Below are 27,091 nucleotides of genomic sequence, written 5' to 3'. Positions count from 1 at the left end.
AAAACGCTGCTAGTATGAGGGACCTCTTTATGCTGGTGTCAACATGATGCAAGTAAGAAAGAGTGGGTCACTGGAGCTTTGTATTCTACATGACTACACGATTATGAGTCATCCTTGGAGTACTTGATCTGCTGATCCAGTTTTAGAAGCACTGAGACACAGAATGACTCAGTTGCTGAGCATCTTCTTGACTGCAGATATTCTTGTACAAACCATATTACCTAGAGCAATCTGGGTGTGTCTCATCTTTTCTAACTATGAAAGCTTTGAGGACAGCCTGGGTGAGGGAAGCTCCAGGGTGATGACAGCTGAGCAAGAGACTTAGCTCTGCTAAAAAAGAAAAAGAAAAAGAAAAATAGGTGCCTCTGGAAGACACTTTGTAACAGAATCCAGTATTATTTATAAGTTTGTGCTGCAGAAAAATGCATTTTCTATTTGCTTCGGAACTAAGGTGAAGAAATCAAGTTGTGAAAATTTGCTTTATGACTTAATGGACAATATGGAGATAATGACTGTCAGAAGTGGGGAGAGGTCTGGGATTTCACTCTACTGGAAGCTAGTAAGCTAGCCTAGTAGTTTCACGGAAGCTGGCAGAAGACACGAGATTCCTGGCTCAGGGACAAAGCAGTGGCAGCCCTCAGAGTATCCGCATTCCCACTCATTTCTCAAGCCCCAGTTCCCACAGGGTGACACTTACAGTGTCAAGACTCCTGTACCCACAGTGGCTTGTGTTACAGGAGACGAATTTTGAACTCAGGGACCCTGAATCTCTTAAAATTGGCAGTAAGCCGGCCAGGAGTTATTTTTACTATAATGTACAGGAAAAAAGGTCTTCCCTGGTGGCTCAGATGGTAAAGGATCTGCCTGCAATGCAGGAGACCTTGGTTCTATCCCTGAATCAGGAAGATGCCCTGGAGAAGGGAATGGCAACCCGCTCCAGTATTCTTGCCTGGAGAATTCCATGGACAGAGGAGGTTGGCGGGCTACTGTCCATAGGGTCGTAAAGAGTTGGACACAACTGAGCGACTAACACTTTCACAGGAAACAAACGTGTCCTTCTCTCTGGAGGGAGATTCCATCTCTGTCTTTCCAGGCTCTCTGCTGTACAATAATCCTCGTAAAGATAACATTCTTGAAAAGGGAATCAATATGTCCAAGGAAAGACAAACAGAAAGCATAGAGGCTTACAGAAAACTGTCTCTCAACAGTGACCAGGGAACAGAATCATGAAATCTATTTAGAGGGCTTAAAACCATGGAAGAGACTTCCCTGGTGGTATAGTGGATGGGAATCTGCCTGCCAGTGCAGAGGACGGGGGTTTGATCCCTGGCCCAGGAAGATTCCACATGCTGCAGGGCAACTAAGCCCATGTGCCACAACGACTGAAGCCTGGGCACTAGAGCCTGTGCTCCACAAGAGAAGCCACCACAACGAGAAGGCCACGCACCACAACTAGAAAGTCACCCCCACTTGCCACAGCTAGCGGAAGCTCGCACAGCAATGAAGACCCAGTGCAAACAAACAAACAAACAAACAAACAAAATGGATGAATATTTCAGGTCATAGGGTAAGCACTGTTTACTGAGGCTCTCTTTGTTATATCTATAATTTGAAAAAAAATTTTTATGTTTTTCATTGACAAAAAGTTTCGGACACATTGGCTAAGATATTAAATTATTGAGTTCTTTCATTCTGGATGACATGACTTGGCTTGAATTATACACAGTCTGTGCAACAGCAATATGTAGTATGTTGGGGCTCTTCTGTAAAAAGTTATAAACACAACTTGATAGACTATATATTCTAATCATGATTGATGAATGCATTCAAATGTTATTTTTTGCAAATCAAAACATTTCAGATACTACACAGTATATTTTTTGATTAAATGGAGTTTCAAGAAAATAATTTTACCTTAGGTTTTGGGTGGATAATGGACAGAATGTGTGATATGAGTTCAGACAACTTACAGAATAAAATATAATGTGGGAAATTTTACATTATGAGCTGAATTGATACTTTGCCAAGTACTGGATTTAATAAAGAACATGCACACAAATGAACAAATATTTGACATCTCAACAGCTCCAAAGTTAATATTTATTTCAGCTTACTTTTTTTCTTGTGAAACAAATGTTTTGAACAGACGAAATGAATGTTGGGTCTTTAATGTATTTGTTAGATTCATATTTAAAGAAACACTTCACACAACAGACAAATTTTGTTAAAAATCCAGTTTCATAAATATTTACTGAGTTCAACCATGCAGAAGATCTGAGTTAAGTCAACAGATACAGTGGTATGCAATATGGGTACCTGGCTTTATGTTGATCATATGGATTATCATGATTATAATTTCAAAGGGTAGAAATTATATCCAGTTTTCTATTGTACATACCTACAGGACTGCCTCTATTTTAAATAAGTCTTAACTATTATTATTGCTAAGATCAGGGCCACAGTAAGGGCTACAATGCTAACATATTACTGTATATTAAGTGGAAAACTTACTGAGTGGAGTATCTCTAAATCCTGGTGAAAATAAATTTTAAGAATAGACATAAATCATGTATTAGACACAGGCCATATACAGTCTTAACATATGAAAGACACTGTCCCAAGAATAGCATGATTTACCAAGGAGAGAACTTCGGTGACAGAAGCAAACATCATGTAACTGATGTATTAAAAAAACAGAATTATTGTTTTTATCATATTAAGTCACTTAAGGGAGGCATATACCAATAATACTCTTCTTGGAAGTTTAATACTTAAACATGAAGAAATGCCATCAGTTCATTGTTTTGTTTTCTCAGTAAAGTAGAAAAAACTAATTTTACTTAGGATTCAATTACCCTGAACCTTTAGTTAATTTAACTGTCCCTGTAAAATTTACTTTTATACAAAAAATAAAAGAGGAAAATACAAGGAATCTAACTGGAAGAGATTTATCACAAACACGTTATGTTTCTCTAAGGTAAATTTTGGGGTCAGGAGTCATTCAGACAAACCAGAATATCTTCATAATCACTTAAGATCTTAATAATGTTCTGTAAGTGGGTCTGACATTTCACACTTGATGAAGAACTGAAGGGGAGGTGGTTCTTGTAGGAAGGGAGCAAAACCACCCAGGTGTTCAGGAAAGGTCCATGTCTGATGTCATCAGAGTAAGTCAGTTAATTGAGAAAACTCAAAGCAGGGAATTGTGGAACAGACTAGACATCTTAGGCACTTTGTTGTTGTTGTAGAGCCGCTAAGTCATGTCTGACTCTTTGCAACCCCATAGACTGTAGCCTGCCAGGCTCCTCTGTCCATGGGATTTCCCAGGCAAGAATACTGGAGCCGGCTGCCATTTCCTTCTCCAGGAAGTCTTCACAGGGATCGAACCCACGTCTCCTGCCCTGCAAGCAGATTCTTTACCTCTTGAGCTACCGGGGAAGTCCCTTAGGCACTTCGAAGATGTAAATATATAATCACTGGTCTTATAGTATAAGGCAGGACTTTTCTATGTTATTGTTGCAGCGTTAACTCTATGGGTAAAGCACCATCCACAGAATGACCAACTTGGTTTCTTTAAAGTTGAGCAATCTGACCTCAGCATCTGTTTGAACTTACACAGTTCTTTTTCTTCACAATCAGTTTTTGCTCCAACATTTAATTTGATGGCATTTTTTGTTTTGGGTGACTCATCTTAATCAGGACATTTAATGCTTTCAGCTTTATACTCACATTTGACTGTTTTACATAATATTTAACTTACATGTATTTATAATAATAACCACAGTGGCAAAATGCGGTTGAAATAAAACTCATGATGTATATAAAGTTCCACTAGAGGGAGTGAAAGGGAGCAGGTACCCCAAGAACACATACCCTTACTAGGTTTGGGCACATGGAGAGTAGAGAGCAGGATCAAGCAAGCCAGTTACATGGAAGGTGGTCAAAGAAGTTTCTGCTGTTTGTCAATTCTCATTGCTATCAATACTTACACAGAAGAAACATTAGGCAGTCCTCATCATTTTAAACCCCTATAGAAGATTATTTTTGAAAGATCAATTCACCTCAATTCAAAAACCTATTATTTTATATTTACTTTCATATAATTTTCATATATGAAGATTATATGGTTCATAGAAGCTTCTAGCCGGCTTCCCTGGTGGCTCAGTGCTAAAGAATCTGCCTGCCAAAGCAGGAGACACAGGAGACATGGATTCGATCTCTGGGTCGGGAAGATCCCCTGGAGGAGGGCATGGCAACCCACTCCAGTATTCTCGCCTGGTTAATCCCATGGACACAGAGGCCTGGCAGGCTACAGTCCATGGGGTTGCAAAAAGTGGACAGGACTGAGTGACAAAACAACAACAAAGTTTCTAGCAACTTGTTACTGAAAACTCAAATTTCTTTTTATCAAATTCCTATGAAGGTTCCAAGACAACATCACTGTCCCACAGAGAACTAGTTAAACTGTTCTTCTTGTCATAAAGTTTCTCTTCATGATTACATGCTACCATTTATCAATATCTATCAGCTGTTATCAATTGTCACCTGAATACTAGAACACTTGGAACTATGATCTTTAAACAGTCTCATTCTGTGCATGTGCCTTAGTATTTTCTCTCTCAATTCTTAGCACCTTTCCTGCAGTATAAATGCCTCAGAGCTTTTAGTAACTCTGTGTCTCACTGAGGTTTTGTAGAATGCCAGCGAGCATAGCCCAATACTGCTTTCCAATATCCTTGGAATATACTGCTGATTATTTTTACAAGCCTCAGCCAGACCTTTCCACAATGTTTTTAATATTTCAAAACTACAGCCAACTCCTATCTTTTGCTGATCTCATGGGGTGGTTCTGTTGAAGTTAATTAAGCCTTCACTTCAAGCCCAGTCTTTGTATTTATCCCTGGATTCGGCAACCATAATTACCCTGTGACCTTCACTTTCAGATTTCTTTGGAAAACAGCTTGGCTTAACTGTGAAGTTGCTCTCCAAAGCTGACCAGGACAGTGCCGGTTCCTTGAGATTTGGTGCTGTCAGCACTCAGGGGCTGTTACTACACTGATCTGTATTTGTACGTGATTTTGTGCTGTGATTATTTTTAAGCAAGGAAACCAATCTATGGTCTTCTTTTATTGTATCTGTATAACCACATGCAAATTCTATCGGTGCCCTAAACTCTAAGGAAATGTAAAAATCTGCCTGTCTCTAATGACTTGCTCAGCAACTGATGTTCATAATTCATTCTGTATACCTGCAGTTTTTAGGGTCGTTAATATTCAAGCTCATTTAAACCCAATGACTTTTGGCCATAAACAGTAAAACTGGCTACACTTTAAGTTGGTTTTAAATAAATATTCTAATATTTATAATAATACTGCTCACGTTAATGTTCACTGTTAGGATGGAAGATAAACATTAATGCTTATTATAATACTTATTTAAATTTAGTGAACACTTGTTATTATGGCTAAAATCCCCAGCATAGTAGAAGGCAGTCACTCCTTTTAAACGCTTCTGTAAGTACATATGAAGGGCTTACACTGAAGATTACATATTGTAGACTGATCATCCTGGGACAATCTTTACATCAAGTGGAGTCTCGCAGGCAATTTCTCTCCCCTCTCAGTCTTTGGGAGGAAGGTGTGGGTAAAGTGGACTTGACAATGAGGAAAGCCGGGAGTGTATTCTCACACACTGGAAGCCCAGAACCAAGGTAAGTTCTTCACCTGCATAGAGGATGGCTCATTCTGGCAGGTGAAGGTATAAGGGAAAATCTATACATACAGACAGACTTAAACGCATATGCGTTCAGACAGGGGTGCCAGCAGAATAAAGTCAACCAAACTTCTTCTCAGCCCCGCCCAATTCCCCGCTCTGCCAGGAAGAGCGCCGAGAGGCGATTTAAAGCTACAGGCTCGGTCCACACAGGCGTCGACGAAAAGGCATAGATTTAAAACGCCTCTTTGTGTCCTCCTTTCCTCAATAATCAGAGTGATGGAAAGTTTAGACTGTCCCTATGACTCTATTTCGGCCATACAGTGTGTCGTTCAAAGAAAGATTTAATATGAATTTCCACAAGGCACTCGGCATCCTGTGCTTGGGAAGTAATTCCGCCACATCCCGTAAAGATTTCAAAACCCGAACACCGCCGACCGATCGGAGCAACGCAGGCGGAGCGGTCCAGCGCCTCCCAGTCACCCGGCCGGCCGCCCCGCCCCCGAGGGAGGAGTCTGACTCGCCCCGCCCCTCGCGTAACCCGGATACACACCCACGCTCCCCTTTCACCTCGGGCCGTTGGCTAACGTGGAAGCGAGACCCGCCGGCCGGCTCTGCAGCTGGGAGCGGGCTGCCCTGGGGTAGTCGGGCGCTCGGAACGGTGGCAGGGGGCTTCTCAGCGCGGCTCGGTCTTTCCCGGGAGGGAGCGATGGGGCGCGCGGGCGCCGGGGAGCTAGCGCCGGTATAGACCGTGCGGGGCCCGGCTCGGGAGTGCGGGGAGGCCTGTGAGGGCCACCGCCCCGAGCGCCCGGCCTCCCGCCATGGCCCCCATGGGCATCCGCCTGTCCCCGCTGGGGGTGGCCGTGTTCTGCCTGCTGGGGCTCGGCGTGCTCTACCACCTCTATTCGGGCTTCCTGGCTGGCCGCTTCAGCCTTTTCGGCCTGGGCGGCGAGCCGGGCGGCGGGGCGGCGGGGCCCGCGGCCTCGGCCGACGGGGGCACGGTGGACCTGCGCGAGATGCTGGCCGTGTCGGTCCTGGCGGCCGTGCGCGGCGGCGAGGAGGTGCGGCGCGTACGCGAGAGCAACGTTCTCCACGAGAAGTCCAAGGGGAAGACGCGCGAGGGGGCGGACGACAAGATGACCAGCGGGGACGTGCTGTCCAACCGCAAGATGTTCTACCTGCTCAAGACCGCCTTCCCCAGCGTGCAGGTGGGCGCCGCGCGGGCCGGGCCGGGTGGGCGCGGGCCCGGGCGCCTGGACTTCTCCGACAGCCCCTGGCGGTCGGGCTCTGGCTCCTATTGGGCGGATCTGGGGATGTAGAAACACAAGTTGAGGTGCTCAAGGTGACACTGAAGAGTTGGTGGAAGAGCTGGGAGAGGTCTCGAGTCGTGGACTAGGCCCTTCTGGCTCCTCCCCTGGTGTGCGCGTCCGCTGGGCACCGGGGATCTGGAGCTCTGGGGTCTGGTATTCCTGCTATTCGAAGGCTGAGAAAGTTAACTTCACTCGCTGCTGCGGGCTTTTCTGTAAAATAAAAGGTTAGGGCTAGAATCACCGAGGCCGTCTATCTTTCTTGCGTTTAGTTGCTGGAAGGGTCGATACACATTTTCTGGTGGACCTGCTAGGAGCCAGCTGAAGACCAGGAACTGTAGACGTCTGTCTTGCTTCAGAGCTGTTAGTATGCAAGGCATTTGTGACTAGTGTGACCACGGTTTACCTTAGCTGTGGACTCATCAGGACCATCTTGATGGCATGTATTTGAGGGGCTCTTCAAGGAAGTGTTTGGGAGTATGATTACCAGCAACTTGACTTCACCCTTCTGGCCCATACTTACTCCAAAGAATGAGAATTGAAGAACGTTTCTGGGGGAAGAAATTGACATTTTCTTAGGGAAATCCAGACATTTCAGATTTGTTGTTAATACCTTTAAACTTTATCATTTCAGTGCAGCTGCTGCTGAATGCATAAACCTTTAAAAAATGTATTACAGTCCAGAGGAAGAGCTCACATACTGTGGTTACTTCCTAAGTGTAGGTGTTAACTCACCTAACAGTGGGTTTGGGCGATGGGGAAGAAAAACTGTTTGCAATGGAATTTCATTAATTAGATAAACAGTGAAATGTAAACCGCTGCTTTTGGGGAAGGTATCTGACTTTTTACTGTTCTTGTAAGAGAGTATTGTCCTCTCTCCAGTCTTTCCTGTTATTCCTTTTTCTTTCTTCGTCTTTTTTTTTTCTTTCCTTTTAAACTTTCTTTTCGCAGCGGGAAGGAACTTTGGCTTTCATATCATGAGCTGCTGGGGACCAGATGTAGTTGACATGATAGTTCTCCAACAAAACAGAATGTTTCATGTTTTTCTTTTGTCCTTTGGCACTTTACCATCACAAGTGATACTTACCTTGTGTTTGCATCTAGATATAAGATGTGCTTGTAAAAGTTCTTTTTCATTTCTCTGAAGCACATGGTGTTCCCTAAGAGTTTGTTGGAGAAACAGGAGTTTCAGAAAACTTGGTGTAAACAGTTACAACAATAGTAATAGTAATCATTTATTGATTATTGTTTTAGCTAGTATAGTCCTTGCTACATAAGACTTGACTTGGTCCTCACAGCAACTTTAAGAAGTAAAATTTATTTTGCCCACCTTCCAAATGGGAGCCCTGAGACTCTTGACACTCCGCTTCACAGTTTATATGAAGTACCTTCAGAACTACCTTTAGGAGGCTGTTTAGAACCTAAAGTATGATCTCCTCGGGAAAATGTAAAATTGTAAAAGTTTGAAAGCAATAATAGTGAAATATAACAGTAGAGTTGACTTTTTTAAAAAAAGATCAGTTCAAAAATATTTTTAAATATTGAAAATGTATAGCCATATGTACATGTGTGTTCAAACGTGAATTCCATCCCACCCCACCTCTACCAAAACTTTAATCCTGTGGGTAGCTTCCACAGGATTCTGCATTTGTTTTCTCTCTTACTAACAAATGCTAAGGGAATTGCTGCCAAGAGTGACAAGCTGCATTTTGTTAAACACAAAAACTAAGCTTTTTACAGATGTTGACGTCTGCCTTTGTGTAAAATAGCTTTGTTTTCTCGTGGCTGAATGTTTGCGGGTCCTTCTTTTGTGTTCTAGTTGGATGGTGATTGGAATAGAGGAAGTTAGGTTCATTTAGACGAAATCAGAGTAGGATGGTATCGTGATGAGCTGTCTCCTTTTGTCAGTATGTTGTTAGACTAGAGGCCAGATGTAGCTGTCTAGGTAGTGTCTCAGTCCTAGATTCTTTCCTTTCTTCTTTCTCTTCCTTCAACACCCAGAAGTACAGTCTTAAATGTCGAGTTATTTTTGAAGCCTCACCTTCAAAAATTTCACTGAAATTTTTCAGTGAAGATCTTAAGTTGAGTACCACTTAGTTTAGGTCCTTAGGGAAAATTAGCATTGAGAAGCCTCAGATCCTCTTTTTACCCTGATGCGCTACACAAATGGAGTCAGAGGCTTGAGCCCTCCTGTCTGCTGTTCACCCCTTAGTAACGAGATACTGCAGGTGTCACTTACTCTGAACTGGGGACAGTTTTGCCCCAAGGGGACATGTAGCAATGTCTGGAGATTTGGCGTTCTTGCAGCTGGAGGCAGCACGCTGTTGTCATCCAGTAGGTAGAGGGTAAAGTCTCGAGAATGCACAGGACATTCCTCCTTCATAAGGGATGATCTGGCCTGATTTTCAATTGGTGTTCAGGTTGAGAAGCCCCACTCCAAAGCAGGGCACGTTCTAAGAAAACTCAGAGTTTGATCTAGGACCTCTTGATTCCCTTTTGTCTTCAGCCTTTCTCTTTTGGGATCTTGGGAGAGTCCTCAGGGCAGCATTCCTCCTCTTCCTAAACTCATTGGCAATTCTGATTTCAGTATAGAAATAAAAGTAACTGCAGCCATTTATGTGGCACTCTCTCTTGTTGTATCCTTCTGGATAATGATGAGAATGAAGGCTGAAGATAGATTTTTGGAATGGATTTGTAGCCACTGAGCTGCTGCTTATAGTTTTGATTTAAAGTACAGGGACCTCTCCCTTTTTTTTTTTTTTCCATTTATTTTTATTAGTTGGAGGCTAATTACTTTACAATATTTAGTGGTTTTTGTCATACATTGACATGAATCAGCCATGGATTTACATGTATTCCCCATCCCGATCCCCCCTCCCACCTTCCTCTCCACCCAATCCCTCTGGGTCTTCCCAGTGCACCAGCCCCGAGCACTTGTCTCATTCATCCAACCTGGGCTGGTGATCTGTTTCACCCTAGATAATATACATGTTTCGATGCTGTTCTCTCAAAACATCCCACCCTCGCCTTCTCCCACGGAGTCCAAAATTCTGTTCTGTATATCTGTGTCTCTTTTTCTGTTTTGTATGTAGGGTTATTGTTACCATCTTTCTAAATTCCATATATATGCGTTAGTGTACTGTATTGGTCTTTATCTTTCTGGCTTACTTCACTCTGTATGATGGGCTCCAGTTTCATCCATCTCATTAGAACTGATTCAAATGAATTCTTTCTAATGGCTGAGTAATATTCCATGGTGTATATGTACCACAGCTTCCTTATCCATTCGTCTGCTGATGGGGATCTAGGTTGCTTCCATGTCCTGGCTATTATAAACAGTGCTGTGATGAACATTGGGGTGCACGTGTCTCAGATCTGGTTAGGGACCTCTCTTTTTGAGGGGCTCCTGACCTTGACTTGTCAAAACTTTTTGGCAGTGATTTATTTGATGATAAAGCATGATACTCCTAGCTGGTAGGAGTCTTGGGTCTGTACTATCCTTGACCTCAGAGATGAGAGCTAGACTCTTCTCTCTCAACAGGAGTAATTGCTAGAAAAGGAGTACACACTTGAGAAGTGTGAAAGGGTAAATGAGGGCCTGGGGACCGAGGATCACAAAAAACTGAAAACAGTCATTTAATTTCAAAACAGTGAGAATAATAGCAGCCAGCTTTTATTAAGTGCTTACTCTGGCTTAAGCACTACCCCGAGCATTTCATTGATTCACCCAAAGAACCTAATAGGAATATATATTTATCATCCACTTTTAGCAATAAGGTAACTGGAGCTCAGAAAGATGAAGTAACTAGCAGAGGTAAGTCACCTACCAAGTAAAACGAGGAGCTGGAATGGACTCAGGTAGTGTGGTGATAGACCACATACTCCTAATAATGGTTCTGTATGCAGGTCATAGGTAAATTCTGTGAGAGTTCTCTTGATGGGAAGGAAGCAGAAGAAGATGAGAAGTAAGGAAATAGAGAATAGAGACACTAAGTAAAGACAAGAAGTTGGGCTCTAAGGAATTTGACTAGAGTGCTACATTCTAGCCAAGAGAAGGTTCTATGGATTTTTTGTTTCATGTTTGTTTTTAAGGTGTAACACAGGAGCATGTTTAATTATTTGTTAGGGATATATTTGAGAGGTAGTAGTTGACAGTAAAAGGCTTCTGTCCGGTGGAAGGAGAAAAAAGACAGCTGGAGAACCCTGTGTATCCATTTAGAAAATAGTTGTTGAATGCCTACTGAAAGCAGTGTATCTAAACACTTATTAGGATGTAATGATCTATGGAGAAATACGGTAAATACTGCCTTCTTAAAGCATTGACCCAAAGTTTCTTTGGCCCCAGAGTAACTGAACTGTCATATGAATGGCATTTACTGTATTTTAGGGTCTTGATTTCTTATTCTCCAATTCCCTGGTGAAGACTGAGACCCAGCCAGTAATGGGTGATGAGGTAGATTGAATAGAAAGTGTTACAGGGAAGAAATGAAACTACATTGGTGAAGGCTAGTGCTGTCAATCACAAAGTATTTATTTAGCATCTGCTGTGCCAGGCCCTGGTTTGGGCAGTGAGTACAGAGCTATAGTAATGAAGGAAGCTGACCTTAAATTTACAGAACTTACATTCTAGTGGGTCAAGGTAGATGACAAATGTACAAACATGTTGATTTCAGATACTAACAAGGGCTTTGAAGAAGAATAAATAAGATCACGTGGGAAGAGTGCTGGCGTTGTGGGGTGGGGTCCTGCTTTGGCCATGTTTGTCAGGGAAGGCCACTCTGAGGCACTTTCCTGTGGGCCCAGAACTGAACAATGAAAAGCAGGCATGCCACCATACAGAGGTTTGAGGAAAGGTGTATGAACAGGAGAGGACATTCCCTGAAGACAAGTGAGTCTGGGATGGAGTAAATAAGGTGCAGATAGAGAAAGGGCACTGGAGCCAGATCATCCTGGATGTACTTTAAGAGTCTGGATTTTATCTCTGTGTAATGAGAAACCTTTAGAAGGGTTTTTTTTTTTTTTTCTTTCTGACAAAACAAGAGACGTTATTGGGAAGGGTGCCCAGGCAGAGAGCAAGAGGGTAAAGAAACTAAGGAGGACTGGTCTGCCGCATGTCTCACAGTCTTGGGTTTTATGGTGATAAGATTATTTTCTGGGTTGCTCTGTCCAATCGTTGTGGCTCAGGGTCCTTCCTGGTGGCCCAGGCATTGCTCAACCAAGATGGATTCCAGCAAGAATCCATCCACTTTCTACTCTCATCACTACTGCCTGTCTCAGCCCTCACCAGGGAACTGAAGAACAAGAAATCAAGACCCTAAGATCCTGGGAGGTTGGTAAGACATGTGGCATTTCCTTTTAACCTTTCCTAGATTCTTCAGTTGGTGGTGGCTTGTTTGTTTCCCATTCCTCATGGGACCTACTGTTGTAAAATAACTCATGCAAATGGTTACACTGGTGTCTGGCCAGAGTGGGCACTTTCAGTCACTGTTTCCCCTGCAGTCCTCAGACTCAGGTCAGCAGCCCTTGGCAGCCCTTATGCAAAGGTCATTGTGAGTGTCATTGGAAGGTGTTTAGCAGGGAGCTACACCATCTGATTTAGGAAGATAGCAGGTTGCCTGGTTGAGAAGGAAAGCCTCTTAAAGGCAATAATTGGTCTGTTTTGTTCATTATTATATCCCATTGCCCAAAGCAGTTTACGATATGTAGTCATTAAATCATTATTGAATGAATGAATGCTTCAGTGAATGCACAGTTGGAGGCAAGAGCAATCAAGGCTATTTTTGAAATCCAAGTGAGAGAGGGTTCAAAGTAGAATTTTCTTAACTATAGAAAGAAAGTGAAGTCGCTCAGTTGTGTCTGACTCTTTGTGAGCCCATGGACTGTAGACTACCAGGGTCCTTTGTTCGTGGGATTCTCCAGGCAAGAATACTGGAGTGGGTTGCCATTTCCTTCTCCAGGGGATCTTCCCAACCCAGGGATCGAACCCAGGTGTCCTGCATTGCGGGCAGACGCTTTACCATATGAGCCACCTGGGAAGCACAATGACAGTTATTTAGAATTGGGAGGTAGAATTTCTAGGGCTTAACTAGCTGGTGGAGCATGGAAAGGAATTGAGTTGGTAAGGCTGTTTATAATGGTGGGAGTGGTTTGTTAAATTTGTAGGTGTGGCATGGTAGTAGCAGGTAACAAATAGCTCTTGTGCAAAAGCAGGTCAGGTAATTGTGCTATTATGTTCTTACTCACTTACTCTGCTTGTTTCTCCCTAACCTGACTCTCAGTGAAGATTTTGTCAAGCACATTTCTGTACCTTTTTAGCACATAGTCAGTTGAAAGAATATGAAGAAGCTGATGAACTGTAGGCAGAGATCTTAATCATAAGGCACGGTGGTTGCCACTCAGACTTGGCGCTACCATTTTTGTGAAACTATAGTGATCAAGATGCTGGGAAAGATTGAAGGAAGGAGGAGAAGGGGTCGCCAGAGGATGAAATGGTTGGATGGCATCACTGACTCAGTGGACATGAGTTTGAGCAAGTTCCGGGAGATGGTGAAGGACAGGAAAGCCTGGGGTGCTGCAGTCCATGGAGTTGAAAAGAGTTGGACACAACTGAGCAACTGAACAACAACAAAAGTAGTGATTGAGACCCAGGAACTGCTTCTCTTTTCCCAGAGTCACATCTGTTATTTTAAGTATATTCTGTGGTTTTTGCATCATCCAAGGTGGCCTAGTGTTGTCATTAAGATATGGGCTGTGTAGCCAAAATGCTTTCTGGTAATATCTGCAAGGTGGCAGAAGAGGAATTCTCTGCTGTCACTCCCTCGTAGAACATTGATTTTGGCAGTCTCCCATGGATAAGAGTTCCTTTATGGAAGTCCGGGAGTACAGCAGAGATGTTTCAACACACTGCTGGGGCAAAAAAATCCAAAAATGCATTGAAGAGAGTAAGAGGACTATTTTGACTTCTCTTGCGTTGCCCCTCTGTCACGGTAGTACAGCTCAGTGCCAGGAGAGACCCCTCAGACTGTGATTCCACTCACAAGAGTGTGTACATGTACACCTTGCACACTGTTCAAGAGGCCGCCTCATTTCTCACCTCACCTGGCTGACTGAGGTGGTCTGTGTCTGAGGGTTGGGAGGAGCCGTGGGAGCACCTAAGTCAGGACTCAGAACTCAGCAGAGGGCTGCTAGTAACCTCTTCATAAATGCCGTCAGGAAGCTTGCCGTAGCCACTGACTCCTTACCTGCAACCCCCTCCACCCCTAAATCCCCGCAAGTGGCCCGTGAGCACTCCCAGCAATACAGGTCTCTGGTTTTTTTCCAAAAGGAAAAATTGACAAAACTTTAGCTAAACCAAGGTAAGTGTCCATCTATGCATAAATTAATTTTTAAAAATGTGATACACATAAAATGGAGTGCCATTCAGGCTTTAAACAGAAGGACATCCTGCCATTTGGGACAACATAGATGGACTTGGAAGGCGTTATGCTAAGAGAAATACACCAGACAAAGAAAAACACTATGGTATCACCTATATGTGGAATCTTTTTTTTTAAAAAAAAAGTCAAACTCATAGAAATTGTAGAATGGTGGTTACCATATTCCAGGGGATGGGGTAAAGGGTGAGATGTTGGTCAAGTGTATGCACTTTCATTTATAACTAAGATGAGTAAGCTCTGAGCATCTAATGTGCAGCGAGGTGACTGTGGCTTACATTTGTATTACATACATGAAATTTGCTTTGAGAGTAGATCTTAAGTGTTTTCACCACAAAATAAAAAAAGGAAATATATGAAGTAGCAGATACAGTAATTAACTTAATTGTGGCACTTACTGCACAGTATGCATGTATATCATCTCGTCTTGTACACTTTAAATACATTCAGCTTTGTCAATTATACCTCAGTGACGCTGGGGAAAAAGCCAAAATATGTCAAGGAAAGTCACCCCACCATGACGTTTACATGCATATGTATTTTTTCTTTTTTCTACTTTCTCCCAAATGGTTTGTTCCATTTCTAAGAAGAGATTAAAAAAAAACCTTTAGGGATTTTGACTGAAATTACTTTAAATCTACAGTTTGCAGATGGGAGAATTGACGTCTTTATCATTGTTTTGAAGGCCTGTTTTTAAATCCATTATCACTTTTCTCTTACTGTTGTATTCAGTTTTCCATAATATTGTCAGTCCATTGTCACATTTTTAAATATATCTCTTTCCCTAAATATCTTTAAGTTTTAAATAGCTTGTTTCTGTGATGCTTAGTTTCTTTTTATATTTCTCTAGATTCTCTGTCCTGCTTACACAACAAGCTAAGTTCGAATATTCAATTGGAAAGCACTGGAAGACAACATATCTGGAATTTCTTATATATTTTCATTGGCAAAGAATTTCCTTGAAATAAAAATACTAATTTATCTGCTTTCAATTTGGGAGATTCTGTCTAAATTGTTTTTCTCTATTGTGCTTTTTCCAAGTAGTGATTTTTTTTCTTTAAAACCTTTTAAACTGTCAACCATTCTCAACCTTTGATACAGATCAATACGGAGGAACATGTGGATGCAGCTGATCAGGAGGTGATCTTGTGGGATCGGAAGATTCCTGAGGACATCCTAAAGGAAATAGCCACTCCCCAGGAGGTGCCGGCAGAGAGCGTCACCGTCTGGATTGACCCACTGGATGCCACGCAGGAATACACGGGTGACTTTTCAGTTAAAATTGATCTCAGACTGGATATTGCCTTTTTGTATTAGAGAACCAGAACAAGGGCAGGTGGTATATTCCTGGTGGTGAATATTTTTTCCAGATGGACACAGCTTGTCCAGTTAGATTTAAGACAGAGCTGGATTAAAGCACTGTGGTCTGAAACTTCTGGGGTGGATCAGTTAGTTATTGTCAAACTTTTTTGAGCGCTATATCGTGGCATCCTCCTCTCAGTGACGGTGGCTCACTGTGTCACTGATTCTTTAGTGAAGGGAAGTTTCTGGCAGTCACAGCAACAAAATGGTTCCTATTGGACACCTGTCTATCGAAGTGTTTATTTATGTATTGATTTGTATATTGAGGTGTGCATTATTGAGTTATTTATTTAGATAAATCATACACTATTGACTTGTGATTTTGGGAATTTAGATTTTATTGCATACGCATCTAGTCTTAGAATTAAAAATAGTAAATCCTAGGCACCCAGGGAAGGTAAGTGGCAAAATCAGAGTTACTTCCCCCACCTCCTATTTCTGTCTTGTCTCATCCAGCTCTAGCTCCTGTTTCATTTCTGTGGATTTTCTTCCAGGCCTTATATCTTACCCAGAGGTTATCTAATTTCTGCCTTTTCTTTATTTTCTTGGTATATAAAAGTTGATGGCTTATGTATTTGTCCAACTAAATGGTACATTCTCTGAGTGTGGGGGCTTCTTTTTCTCCTTTGTATTCTTGTGCTTAAGCTCGGAAATTGACCCAAAATAGACACTCAGCGGATAACTATTTGGAGAACAGGGAGAAGGCACTAGACATGTGTATCTAGTAGTAACAAATTCTAAAACAGAAGTTTCCAGAAATAGATAATAGAAACATGGACTATCGAGAGGTTCCTTTATAAACAGTTTTTCCTAGACTGAAATTAATTTGCTGATACAATGGTGACAATACTTAGTGAGTATATCCCTTGTACAGGGTCTTTTCTGAGTGTCTGAGACTCAATTTTCATATTCAGTCCTAACATTATTTTAATAATTGTTATTGGATGGTTTTTTTTTTTTTCTTGTAGAGGATCTTCGGAAGTATGTTACTACTATGGTGTGTGTGGCTGTAAATGGTAAACCTGTGCTAGGAGTAATACATAAGCCATTTTCTGAATATACAGGTAAGAAATATGCTAGGAAAAAAAAAACAACAAATATGCTAGAGCTGCCAAGAATTAATGTTATTAAATCATTTCCTGTATTATTTATGGTCCTGTGGAAATTTCAGCTGTGATTCAACAATTATTAGAGTCAACCCACCTCACCCTTCACTGGATACAGTGAGGATTTTAGTGTTGGTACTAGTAATGTATGACAAAGCATAGCTTTCTGAACTTGTTTAGAGGATGGAAACTGTTAAATGAAGACGAGTGATCCTTAGTGTGTAGGGAATGCAGTTGGGCGTGGACACCCAGCAGCTGTGGTCCTCTCTGTTTCCATCATGCTGTTGCTGGGGATACGGTCCTGGGCTCTTCCACGTGAGGTTGTGTGCATTCTGGGATCTGCTGTGAAGTGGCCTTAGCCCAAAGAGAATTAGAACTGCAATAAAGAAAATGTAGAGCAAGTTGATACCAGCGAGGCAGATAGGTCCTGGTTTCCATATCTGTTCATGTTAGGAGGGAGAATGGGAATAATAAAGTGTCTTATTTTTAAAAAACCTTTATTCCATAAAAATATATAATCTACCCCCCAACCATACGCTTAGTAACATAAGGTGCTTTTACTAGTCAACAAACATTGCAAAAGAATCAATACGCCCTTAATTAGGTGTGAGTGACCTTCCTTTCCTGGATCGAAGGTTTGTTTGGCTTGTGCCCTCTTTGGGGAGTGATGTTCAGATCCAGGCTGCATATTGCTGTTGCCCAGTACAAACGGCCAAGTATTGTGTATTTACCAGAATGTAGCTATACTTGACTATAGTGGGAGCTAGGTATTATTATTGCTGGCAGCAGTTAGAACAGAGCTGATCAAAATCTTAGCAGATTTAATTAAAATTAATTCACTGAGGGACATTCTTAGAAGCAAGAGATACACATTTAGAAGCTAATAGTACACGTTTTACTGAAGTGATGTATAAATGTGGACACAGTCTATCCACTCCATGGAAATCTGCAGCTAGTAGAAAGAAGTTGTAGTGTCTGAAGTGTGTGGAGCAAAGTACCAACCGCTTATTATTTCCTACCGGACTTTCTGTTGGCATGTCTTAGAGATGGAGTGTTGAACACATTCTGTTAGCTGTTTTAGCTTATCACTACTACCGTATCATCATCATTCACGTATATTTATTTAAATACCTAACTGTGTTTTAAGGTGTTTGAAATAATTTTGTCCATATAAATGTTATGATTGAATGCATTGAGCTTATGTGATCTGAAATATGTATTTTTAGTATTAAATCAGTAATTCTTATCTAAATTATCCTGGTACTATCTACTGAGATGTATTCTCTTTATTCTCTTACACAATACTGACCTCTAGAGATACAGCATTGCAAATTCACTTCTTGATACAATTGTGTGTTTTTTGATCATTTCCAAAAAGAATTTAGAGGATTTTTTTGTTTCTCTTTTCTTATTTCACTTTTATTACAAATAATTTCAAAAAGTGATAATGACTTTTCATGTACTTTAGATTAACAGTTGATGATATTTTTATATATTTGCTTTTATTTATTCATTCATTTATTTTTCTATGTATTTTAGAGATAATCACAAAGATCATGACCTTTTACCCCATATATTTCAGTATTAATCTCTAAAAAGAACATATTTCTAAACAACAACAGTACTGTTAATAATAAAATTAGCAATTTTATCCAATAGTCACATTTCCCCCAGTTGTTCAAGAAGTGGATTTTATAACCTGTTAACTGAGACCACAGTCCAGTTTAGTGACAAGCATTTCTTTTGGTTGTTAGGTCACTATGTTAAGTTCTTTTAGACTAGAACCTAGATCAGCCTCCAGACTCCTTTCTCCCCATGACATTGACTTGTTGAGATCAGGTCACTTATCACAGAAGATCCTGCCCTTTGGGTTCTTCTGATTATTATTTTCTTGTGATTATTATCTGCAGGGTGTTTACTAGAGAAATCTCTTGGGGTCAGATTTGTGGGAGGGAGGGCAGGAGGTGGGGAAGTTGAGTTGCAGTGTGGTCCAGTGAAGACTGCAGAGTGGCCCTGCAGGGAGCTCTAGAGCCGGGGTGTTCCTCAGCAAGGACCTACTAGTCTCTCTTCTGGTTGGGCATGGTTGTCTAGCCCCTTGTAGTTTTGTCTTAATATGTGCGTGTTGTAAAAAATAAACATATGATCCTTGTACTCGGAAAACCAAAGCTCCCTGTTTGGAGATAAAAGATTTCTTGGGAAGTTTTTTTCCAGTCACTCCTGGTATGTTGGTTTTAAGAAGCCTTGGTGCCTTTACTAGCTATTACATTTACTTTCCAGCCTGGGCGATGGTAGACGGTGGGTCAAATGTGAAAGCCCGCACTTCTTACAATGAGAAGACCCCAAGGATTGTCGTGTCTCGCTCGCATTCAGGAATGGTCAAACAGGTGGCTCTTCAGACGTTTGGAAACCAGACTACGATCATCCCAGCGGGTGGAGCTGGTACGTTCTTCCTCTGTATGGGCCCCGCCCTGTGCCCCGTGTGGCCACGCCCACATCAGGAGGCTCACTGGCGTCTGGTCCTTGGGAAGAAGTGGGAGTGGACACTGGGGCTTCTAGGACAGGCCTGGTGTCCTGCTTGGTTATCTCGAGAGCGGGATTTCAGGCACACCTGCCTCTTGGGTACAGACAGCCTCACAAAGGAAACAGTCTCACAGCAGCGGCTTCTGACTCTGGAATGTATGCAAGTCTCTTCCCGACATTGGTGGTGGTTGTACGTGATCTGACTTTGAAATGATTGTGCTGTTAGTGTAGCAATGACCATCGCACAGAGAGAAAGAAGGATCCAGCCATCACAACCCTGTACTTAGCAGGGGCTGGCAGGAACCATCATTAAATGTTATTAGAACAGCTAAGGGCTAGTGTTACTAGATTGATTGATTTATTTTTTCAATTTTTATTTTATTTTTTTTGAGAACCTCTTGAATTTTAATAAGACCGAATTCAGGGGCTAAAGAGAGGGAGATGACTAATATTTCTGGAGGGTCAGAGTCTTTGTAAAGCAATTCAACACTGAATCATTTTCCCTTTTCCATACAATATTGATTCTCATCTCTATAATCCTTGCTTACACTGTCTCCATAACACTGAATATTCCTTCACTTCCTCTTCACCTTGTTTTTTTTTTCTTTTTTCCATTTATTTTTATTAGTTGGAGACTAATTACTTTACAGTATTGTACTGGTTTTTGCCATACATTGACATGAATCAGCCATGGATTAAAAATACAAAAAATACCCATAGCTTGAGGTCTATGTGAAAACAGGCCATGTCTGGATTTAACCCACTCTGTTTTAAATGTTGTTTGCTAATGACAGAAGTGTTTTAATTCAAATAAATTGCGAAGTATGGTAGGAAACATTTGTGTTTAAAAACCTTTTTCAGCACAGTAATAGAAAAGTAATGCTTTTAACTTTTAAGCCTAACAGTTTTAGTTTACTGCTGACCTATACATGTCTTTCTTAACATGGTTTCATTGTTTTTTTATAGTTGGTTGGTTGGTTAGGAAAGGTGATATCTAAAATTTCCAACAGGAATAGAATAAAACAGGTTTTTGACCCAGTTTCTTCTGGGTTTGTTTCGTTATTTTATTTTTAAAACTCTGCCTCATTACACAAAAGACTTAAGATGGTAACTTTATCTTGTGCTTTCTCCTTTCTAATCCATTCTTCCTAAACGCTCAAGGGAGACCTGGGGGTGTTTAGCTTCAGTGTATAGTCCATAGGAAACAATTCGTATTGAAGGTATCACCTCTCAGAAGACAACCACAAAGTAGATTTAAATTTAAAAAATTATAAGCATATGTTTATTTATACTTGAGAATAGCTTAATAAACTACTTTGCATACTTTGCAGTATTGTTTTGCTCATTTGGGTTTTACATCTGTACTGTGACTTTAAAAAACTACTTTTAAAAACAAGTTTAGACCTAGCAGTTGCAGAGATAGCGTAGCGAGCTCCTGCATACCCTGTGCTGGTGCCAACAGCATCCCCAAGACAGCACACGCCTTTCTTCCTCTCTTCCAGACAGTAGCCTGAACCCTGTGTTTCTCTTGCAGGTTATAAAGTTTTAGCGCTCTTGGATGTGCCTGATAAGAGTCAAGAAAAAGCTGATCTATATATCCATGTGACATACATCAAAAAGTGGGACATCTGTGCTGGCAACGCCATCTTGAAAGCCCTCGGGGGGCACATGACCACCCTGAGCGGTGAAGAAATTAGCTACACTGGTTCCGACGGCATTGAAGGGGGGCTCCTGGCCAGCATCAGGATGAACCACCAGGCTCTGGTCAGGAAGCTCCCGGACCTGGAGAAGACGGGACATAAGTAAGCCAAACTGACGACAGGTGACAGCCCACCCTGAGCCGAATGGTCGGCCTGACGTGCTGAGGCCTCAAAGCAGCGGTGGAGACTGTGCATGGTTTAGGCCGTCCCGAACTTTTTAAAGTATTTATGAAGCATCTGAGACTTCTTTTCCCTGTAATAGGATGCAGGATCAGGGAGAATGGGTTGCTTCGTGTCTCAAGTATTGTCTTTATTTTTGAGACTATTTTCGTATGGTTGTCATATACAAGGCGCATATATATATATTTGTGAATTAAAATCTATAGCTGAGTCTACATTGTTATGAGTCACCATTTTCACACAATATCATGAATCTTCAGTTTGTTAATACTTTCATATAGAATTGGGCTGAAGAAAGGATTGTTTTGTGTAGGTGTTTAATACTACTATACAGTTATATCTCATTGAAAATAAAATAATTGGGGGTTTTTACCCCTAATTCAGATAGAAAGCACAAGAAGCTGCAAATTCATTAATATGCAACAAGTTCTCTGTTATCGAATATTTCTTATGGATTAAAATAGAAAAAGCTTAAATTGTTTTTTTCTTTGAAATTTTAATAACAGATTCACCAGCTAGTAGAGAATATGGATATATGATGGTTGCATTGTAATTTCTATGTGTGTGTATATTCTGTTTCATTTTGGTTTGTTTTTATAGAGACGTGTATTTGTACCTATGGGTTCAACATTTCTGTCATCTTGATGATCAGTTTCACTTGTCCTGTGGACGGTGCATGGTTCTGTCCTTTCCCTCCTGACCCACATTTAATCTTTAACTTGTAAGGTTTGGATTAAGGTTTCAGGGTTTAACGTTAGAATTTTGGTACTTTTTCTCATTAGGGGTAAAATATGCTATAAGGCGTTATAAAAATATAATGTTATTCTGTTATTAACTGAGAGTTATTTGAAGTTACGTGAATTGAACTAGCCTTCATTATTTTTAAAAGCCTTGTTTTAGTACTTTTTAAAAAATTTGCCATGTCTGTAGAGATTCCCTCATTATCAAGAGTGAGTTAAGGTGGCTTTTGCCATTAATAAATGGATCTAATCTTACCAAGCTCTCAAAGTAGTAACCTGAGATACTTTGTATTTTCCCTTCGGGTTAAAAAAATCATCAGATTGATCTTGCTTTTTGATGAATTTTTTTCCTATTCAGGTATGCACAATCTGTTTGGAAAAGGTGACATATTTGCAGTGTCACTGTAATTCGAACTTTGTCTTGTGAGCCGTCTCTCATTGGGATGTCTGATTTCTCTCAGCGTGATAGTCAGAAACTTCACTTCAACAGTACCGTCATTTCACATGACCTTGCCATGGTTTTGTTCCATAACATACTGATAAGGAGAGGGTTTTCTTAGGGTTTCATGGTTTCCTTTTTTCTTCTCGTCTCTGTCTCTCTTTAACCCTAGATCAGTTTTTAACCCTTGGTCAACTTTCCACTTATTTTCTTGTCTTGGAGATAAAGTTGACCAAAGGAAGGGCAGGCATCCTCACCGGGTGGAATGTGCTTACAACTTTAGGCTTGCAGATCACACCGTCTGAGGTCCTTACTGCTCGTTGGGGAATCAGCCCTAGTGTGATACACACATTGCCTTTACCCAGTAACCAGCCACCAGTCCTGCAGGGGAGTGGGCATCAACAGCTAGGGTTTCATTCATCAGAATTCATTCCAAGTTTTAGCAGTTGAAGTACCTGGTGTTTAACCAGGACTTTTAGGAATTCTGAGCCAACTGTCAGTGGCTTCATCTTTTTACTTTGCAATGAGATGAGGAGATCTTTTTCCTCGGGAGAGACAGCAGAGGCATATGCCGTTTCCAGAGTCCTGTGGTGTAAGTGTGTGTTCTAATTGTGATGTGTCAAATTTCAGGGAAAGAGACTAGGATATTAGGAAATGGGACTAGTTCATATTAGCAGGCATGGTGTTTTGGCTTTAGTTTTTAATTTTATTAAACCACACATAGATAATGACTTTGTGGAGAGCTTGTGTCATGTGCAAAAATTAGGATACTGGCTGACAAATGCATTATTTTTGTGATTTGTTGAGTATAGCATAGTACTAATGGTTTTAAGTGCTTTTATAAGAAGTTCATTTGAAAACATTTCATTTCTAAAAGTCAGTATACATTACAAAACTAACATAAGTTCAAAGAACAGTATTTATTTATGTAGGATATTGTGCCAGGACACACCCATGAGAAACACCTTCTTGTGTGAGACAGATAACATCTCCCATAAATACAAGTATTTTTAAAATGTTTACTCTTAGTGACTCTCACCTACCCAACACCTGATCTCCCTTTCCCTCATCTTTGCCCTTAGAGGATGGTTTTCCATTAAAATTGAGTTTTCTGCATCAGTTAGTGAAAGTAGCACCAATAAATAACCTTAGGATCCATCAGCTGTCCCCTTCCTCTGCCCCTCTTTTTCTCCACCTTGTTCCATGTCTCCCTAACTTGTTAATATATGTTATCTTATTTCTACTTCTCTTTGTTAACTAATATACCCTTCCTCAACACTTAACCCTGGAATTCTCATAGACCTGTGTCTCTCTGATTGGCTGCTGAAATTTTAGGGCAGAACTGAGACTAGAATTCCAGTGGGGGAGATTAATACTGACGGAGCCCAAGGTGACTATTACTTTTTAAAGACTCCTCAAAAAGTAAAGGAAAGTAACCTTTAAAACCACAGAGTAACTGTCAAGAATAACCCAAGGCTTCTGTCTTAAGCCTTTCTGACCCATCCTTGGAAGAATGAAAGTGCGGAAAATACAAGTGCGTTGCCTGCTGGAGAAAGTTTGCTATCTCTATTAGTTTTCATAATTGATCCCTACTTCAGTTGGGATTATAAGGACCACAAGACATGTCCTATTTATCTTTGTTATTCAGTTGTCCCCTTTCCCCAATTTAAGTGTTTTTCTTTGTTTCTAAATATTGAGTTGTTTATGGCCATGTAATGAAGTAATAAGCTTCATGTGGTTTGTGTGCTTTAAGTAGCAGTTGTGCAGATTCTTCCTGTTTGCTGGGTGCTTCCTTTGAATATTGTGCAAATTGAGTAGGGGCGGTGGCTGAGCAAAGAGCGGGAGGAGGAAAGGCGGGGGAAGGGGGAGGCCAGGCAAGCGCTGCCCTGTCTCAGGGTGTTTAATTCAGAAATTGGATTTGACTCAGGCTTTGCAGGTGATGACTGTCTCCCATTGCCCAACGTAAGTAAAGAAAGCTGGCATGCCACCCCCTCCCTATTCCTCAGAAAAGAAAGTACCCAACTTGCCTCTCCTTGATAACAGCTTGACAATGGCTTTCTGGAGACAGTCTTAAGCAGGTTTAAAACGGGAACTGTTTAGAATCTAGCCACAACCACTCACCTTGGCTGTGTGTCGATTGGTTGTGAGTAGAAGCAACGATATTTCATTTTGGTTTAATTTAAGACTTATTTGTTTTTAGCGTATGCCTAAAAACGTCTGCCTTGTAACTTGTATAAAATAAATTGATGGTTTCATTTTTATTCTAAAAAAAAGTTGTGCCTTAACAATAGGGCATTGTATGTTAATAAGGGAAAACAAAAAAAATTTTTTAGTAGATGGGGAAAACAGTAACTTTTGCCATTAAAATTTAAGTTCTTTTCATGTTTTTAATATTAAAGTTGGGGAAAATCATTAAAGTTAAATAAAATTAATATAAAATTATTTTTGCATAATCTAGCATTTACAACTGAAGTACTTTTTTATAAGAACTGGCATCTTGATGTATATAAGTCTGAAATGATACATAATCCTTTGGTTTTTAATTTGAGTTAATAAGACCATGATTTTGATTTTTAATTTTACTTTTAAACCATTTTAGTGTGCTATTATATTTGTTCTAGAACTCCGAGTCACTTTGGTTTTAAAAGCTAGCTGTTTATTTATCATACCAAGTCAGAAATTTCTTAATGTTAAAAAATACTATATGTTTGTGATGTAACCAACCAGAACAGTTCCTATATTTGGGAGGGTTTGGATTAACATTTACTAAGAAGGCAAGAAGAATTGAACTTTATACTTCAAAAGGAGGTTTTTGGTTTTATGAGGTGCTGGTCATAAAACTTGTTTTCTTGTTTGTTTGTTTTTAATTTTATCAAAGCCAGGCAGGTGTTTGCATTCTAATTTACTGTTGATAAAGGCTTACAGGGAAGCCACTTTTTAAAATTATTTTTTAAAATGAGTAATGAATTATGTGGGAAAATGAGATTTATAAATACTAGTTTTCCTTTGAGATAATATAAATCAAACTTTCATAAGTTAAGGGTGATACATAATATCATAACATGTATACTGTGTTTGTAAGTGTTCCCTAAAGTATTACATTCAGGTAATTTGTGTAAATTGCAAAAGCAGAAACTGTGATGTTCGGTTAGTAGTATGTTGTGTTAGAATTCTTTGGGGGATGTATGTTATATACATAGTTGACTGTTACGCAGTTGCTCCTCTTGTATTGAGTAGGAGATACAGCATCTCAAGTCATTTTTAGATCAGTTAGCCTTCAGAGAGACTTCTCCTCTCTTCCCCAATTATCTCTTCCAAGCCGTCTTCATCATCTGTGTTCAGTTACGGTGGAATTGTTTATTGACGTTAATTTATGTGTAAAATACGGACTTGAGTGTCCTTTGTACTCTTGCATCCACCGTTGGCAGTAGCCAAAGCTAGCTTCATAGTCTTAACAGGAGAGACAGCATTCTGCCATAGTGAACTGTGGTGCTGCCAGAGGGATTTTTCCCCCCTTTCAATGGTTTTACTTAAGTTCCTCGATAAGCAGTTGAGTTTACATTAAAACAAAGAAATGGTATATCTTGTCTATGTCCTGCCTCTTCCAAATTGGATATTTTTTTTTAATAATTTTTCACTTCCTTATCAATCTCTTATAGGGGGCTAATGATGAGAGGGGTTAAAATAAAACTGCCTACCCTCTCACACATGGAAGGCTGTGGAGGAGCGAGACCATTCCTGTTGCCAAGACATGCTTCAACACTAGAGTTCTCTTTGCTCACCATGCAACCCCCGCCTCAAGCATATCACCTAATTTAAGAGGGTCCCGGCTTCAGCCTCTACTGCGAAGTAGAGGTAAGCCCTCCTCCTTCCAGTTTTTTTGAGCAGTTTTCTGGCACCTCCCTTGTTGCCCTCATTTTTACATGGGTTGTTGTAAACTTTTTAAGAACAGGGATTACATCTTGGTGATTTTTGTATTTCCACCTCGACCCCGGCAGCTAGCCCAGTATCTGGAAAAAATTAGGTGCTTCATGTATGTCAAACTAAGTGGAATAAAGGATTTCTACTAGCATCAGTGTTTCTCATGCCTCAGTTGTGTAAGCTGCTTGTTGGTTTCCTCTGCGGATATGTGTGTTTATCACCCATACACCCTAAGTTATTTTTTAAAGTTTTGTTTTCTTGCCTTCCAATACTACCCCATGGCCAGTTAGCTCTAGAAAAATGTAGCTGCCTCTGAATGAAATGATTATCCCAAACTCTGCCCCTGGATATACTTTGCCAAACTGAAATTTGAATTTTCTGAATAAATTGGTCATGTCTGAAAGATGGTGTGCTGCTTGTACTTTTTTTTTTTTCATCTTTTAAAAAATTTTTACTGTGGTAAAATATATATAACGGATTTGCCATTTCAACCATTTAAAAGTGTACAGTGAGTAGTGTTTACATTTACAATCCCTAGTGGCTCAGATGGTAAAGAATCTGCCTGCAATTCAGGAGATGCAGGTTCAATCCCTAGGCCAGGAAGATGATCCCCTAGAGAAAGGAATGGCAACTCACTCCAGTATTCTTGCCTGGAGAATTCCAGGGACAGG

The 27,091-nt window shown here is 40.7% G+C and overlaps 1 protein-coding gene across 1 annotated transcript; it reads left to right on the top strand.

Moving 5' to 3' along the window:
• Nucleotides 1-6,300: 6,300 nt before the first annotated feature.
• Nucleotides 6,301-26,823, top strand: BPNT2 (3'(2'), 5'-bisphosphate nucleotidase 2). Its single transcript, XM_043483302.1, has 5 exons — nt 6,301-6,920; nt 15,554-15,716; nt 16,783-16,878; nt 19,198-19,359; nt 20,975-26,823. Exons 1-5 carry the CDS (start codon nt 6,534-6,536, stop codon nt 21,244-21,246), a joined length of 1,080 nt encoding a protein of 359 aa, XP_043339237.1. The 5' UTR covers nt 6,301-6,533; the 3' UTR covers nt 21,247-26,823.
• The last annotated feature ends 268 nt before the right edge of the window (nt 26,824-27,091 follow it).

Source organism: Cervus canadensis, chromosome 12 (genome assembly GCF_019320065.1).
Source record: "Cervus canadensis isolate Bull #8, Minnesota chromosome 12, ASM1932006v1, whole genome shotgun sequence".
NCBI classification, from domain to species: domain Eukaryota; kingdom Metazoa; phylum Chordata; class Mammalia; order Artiodactyla; family Cervidae; genus Cervus; species Cervus canadensis.
Note: the sequence above shows the minus strand (reverse complement) of the source record. Positions and strands in the feature narration are given on the sequence as shown.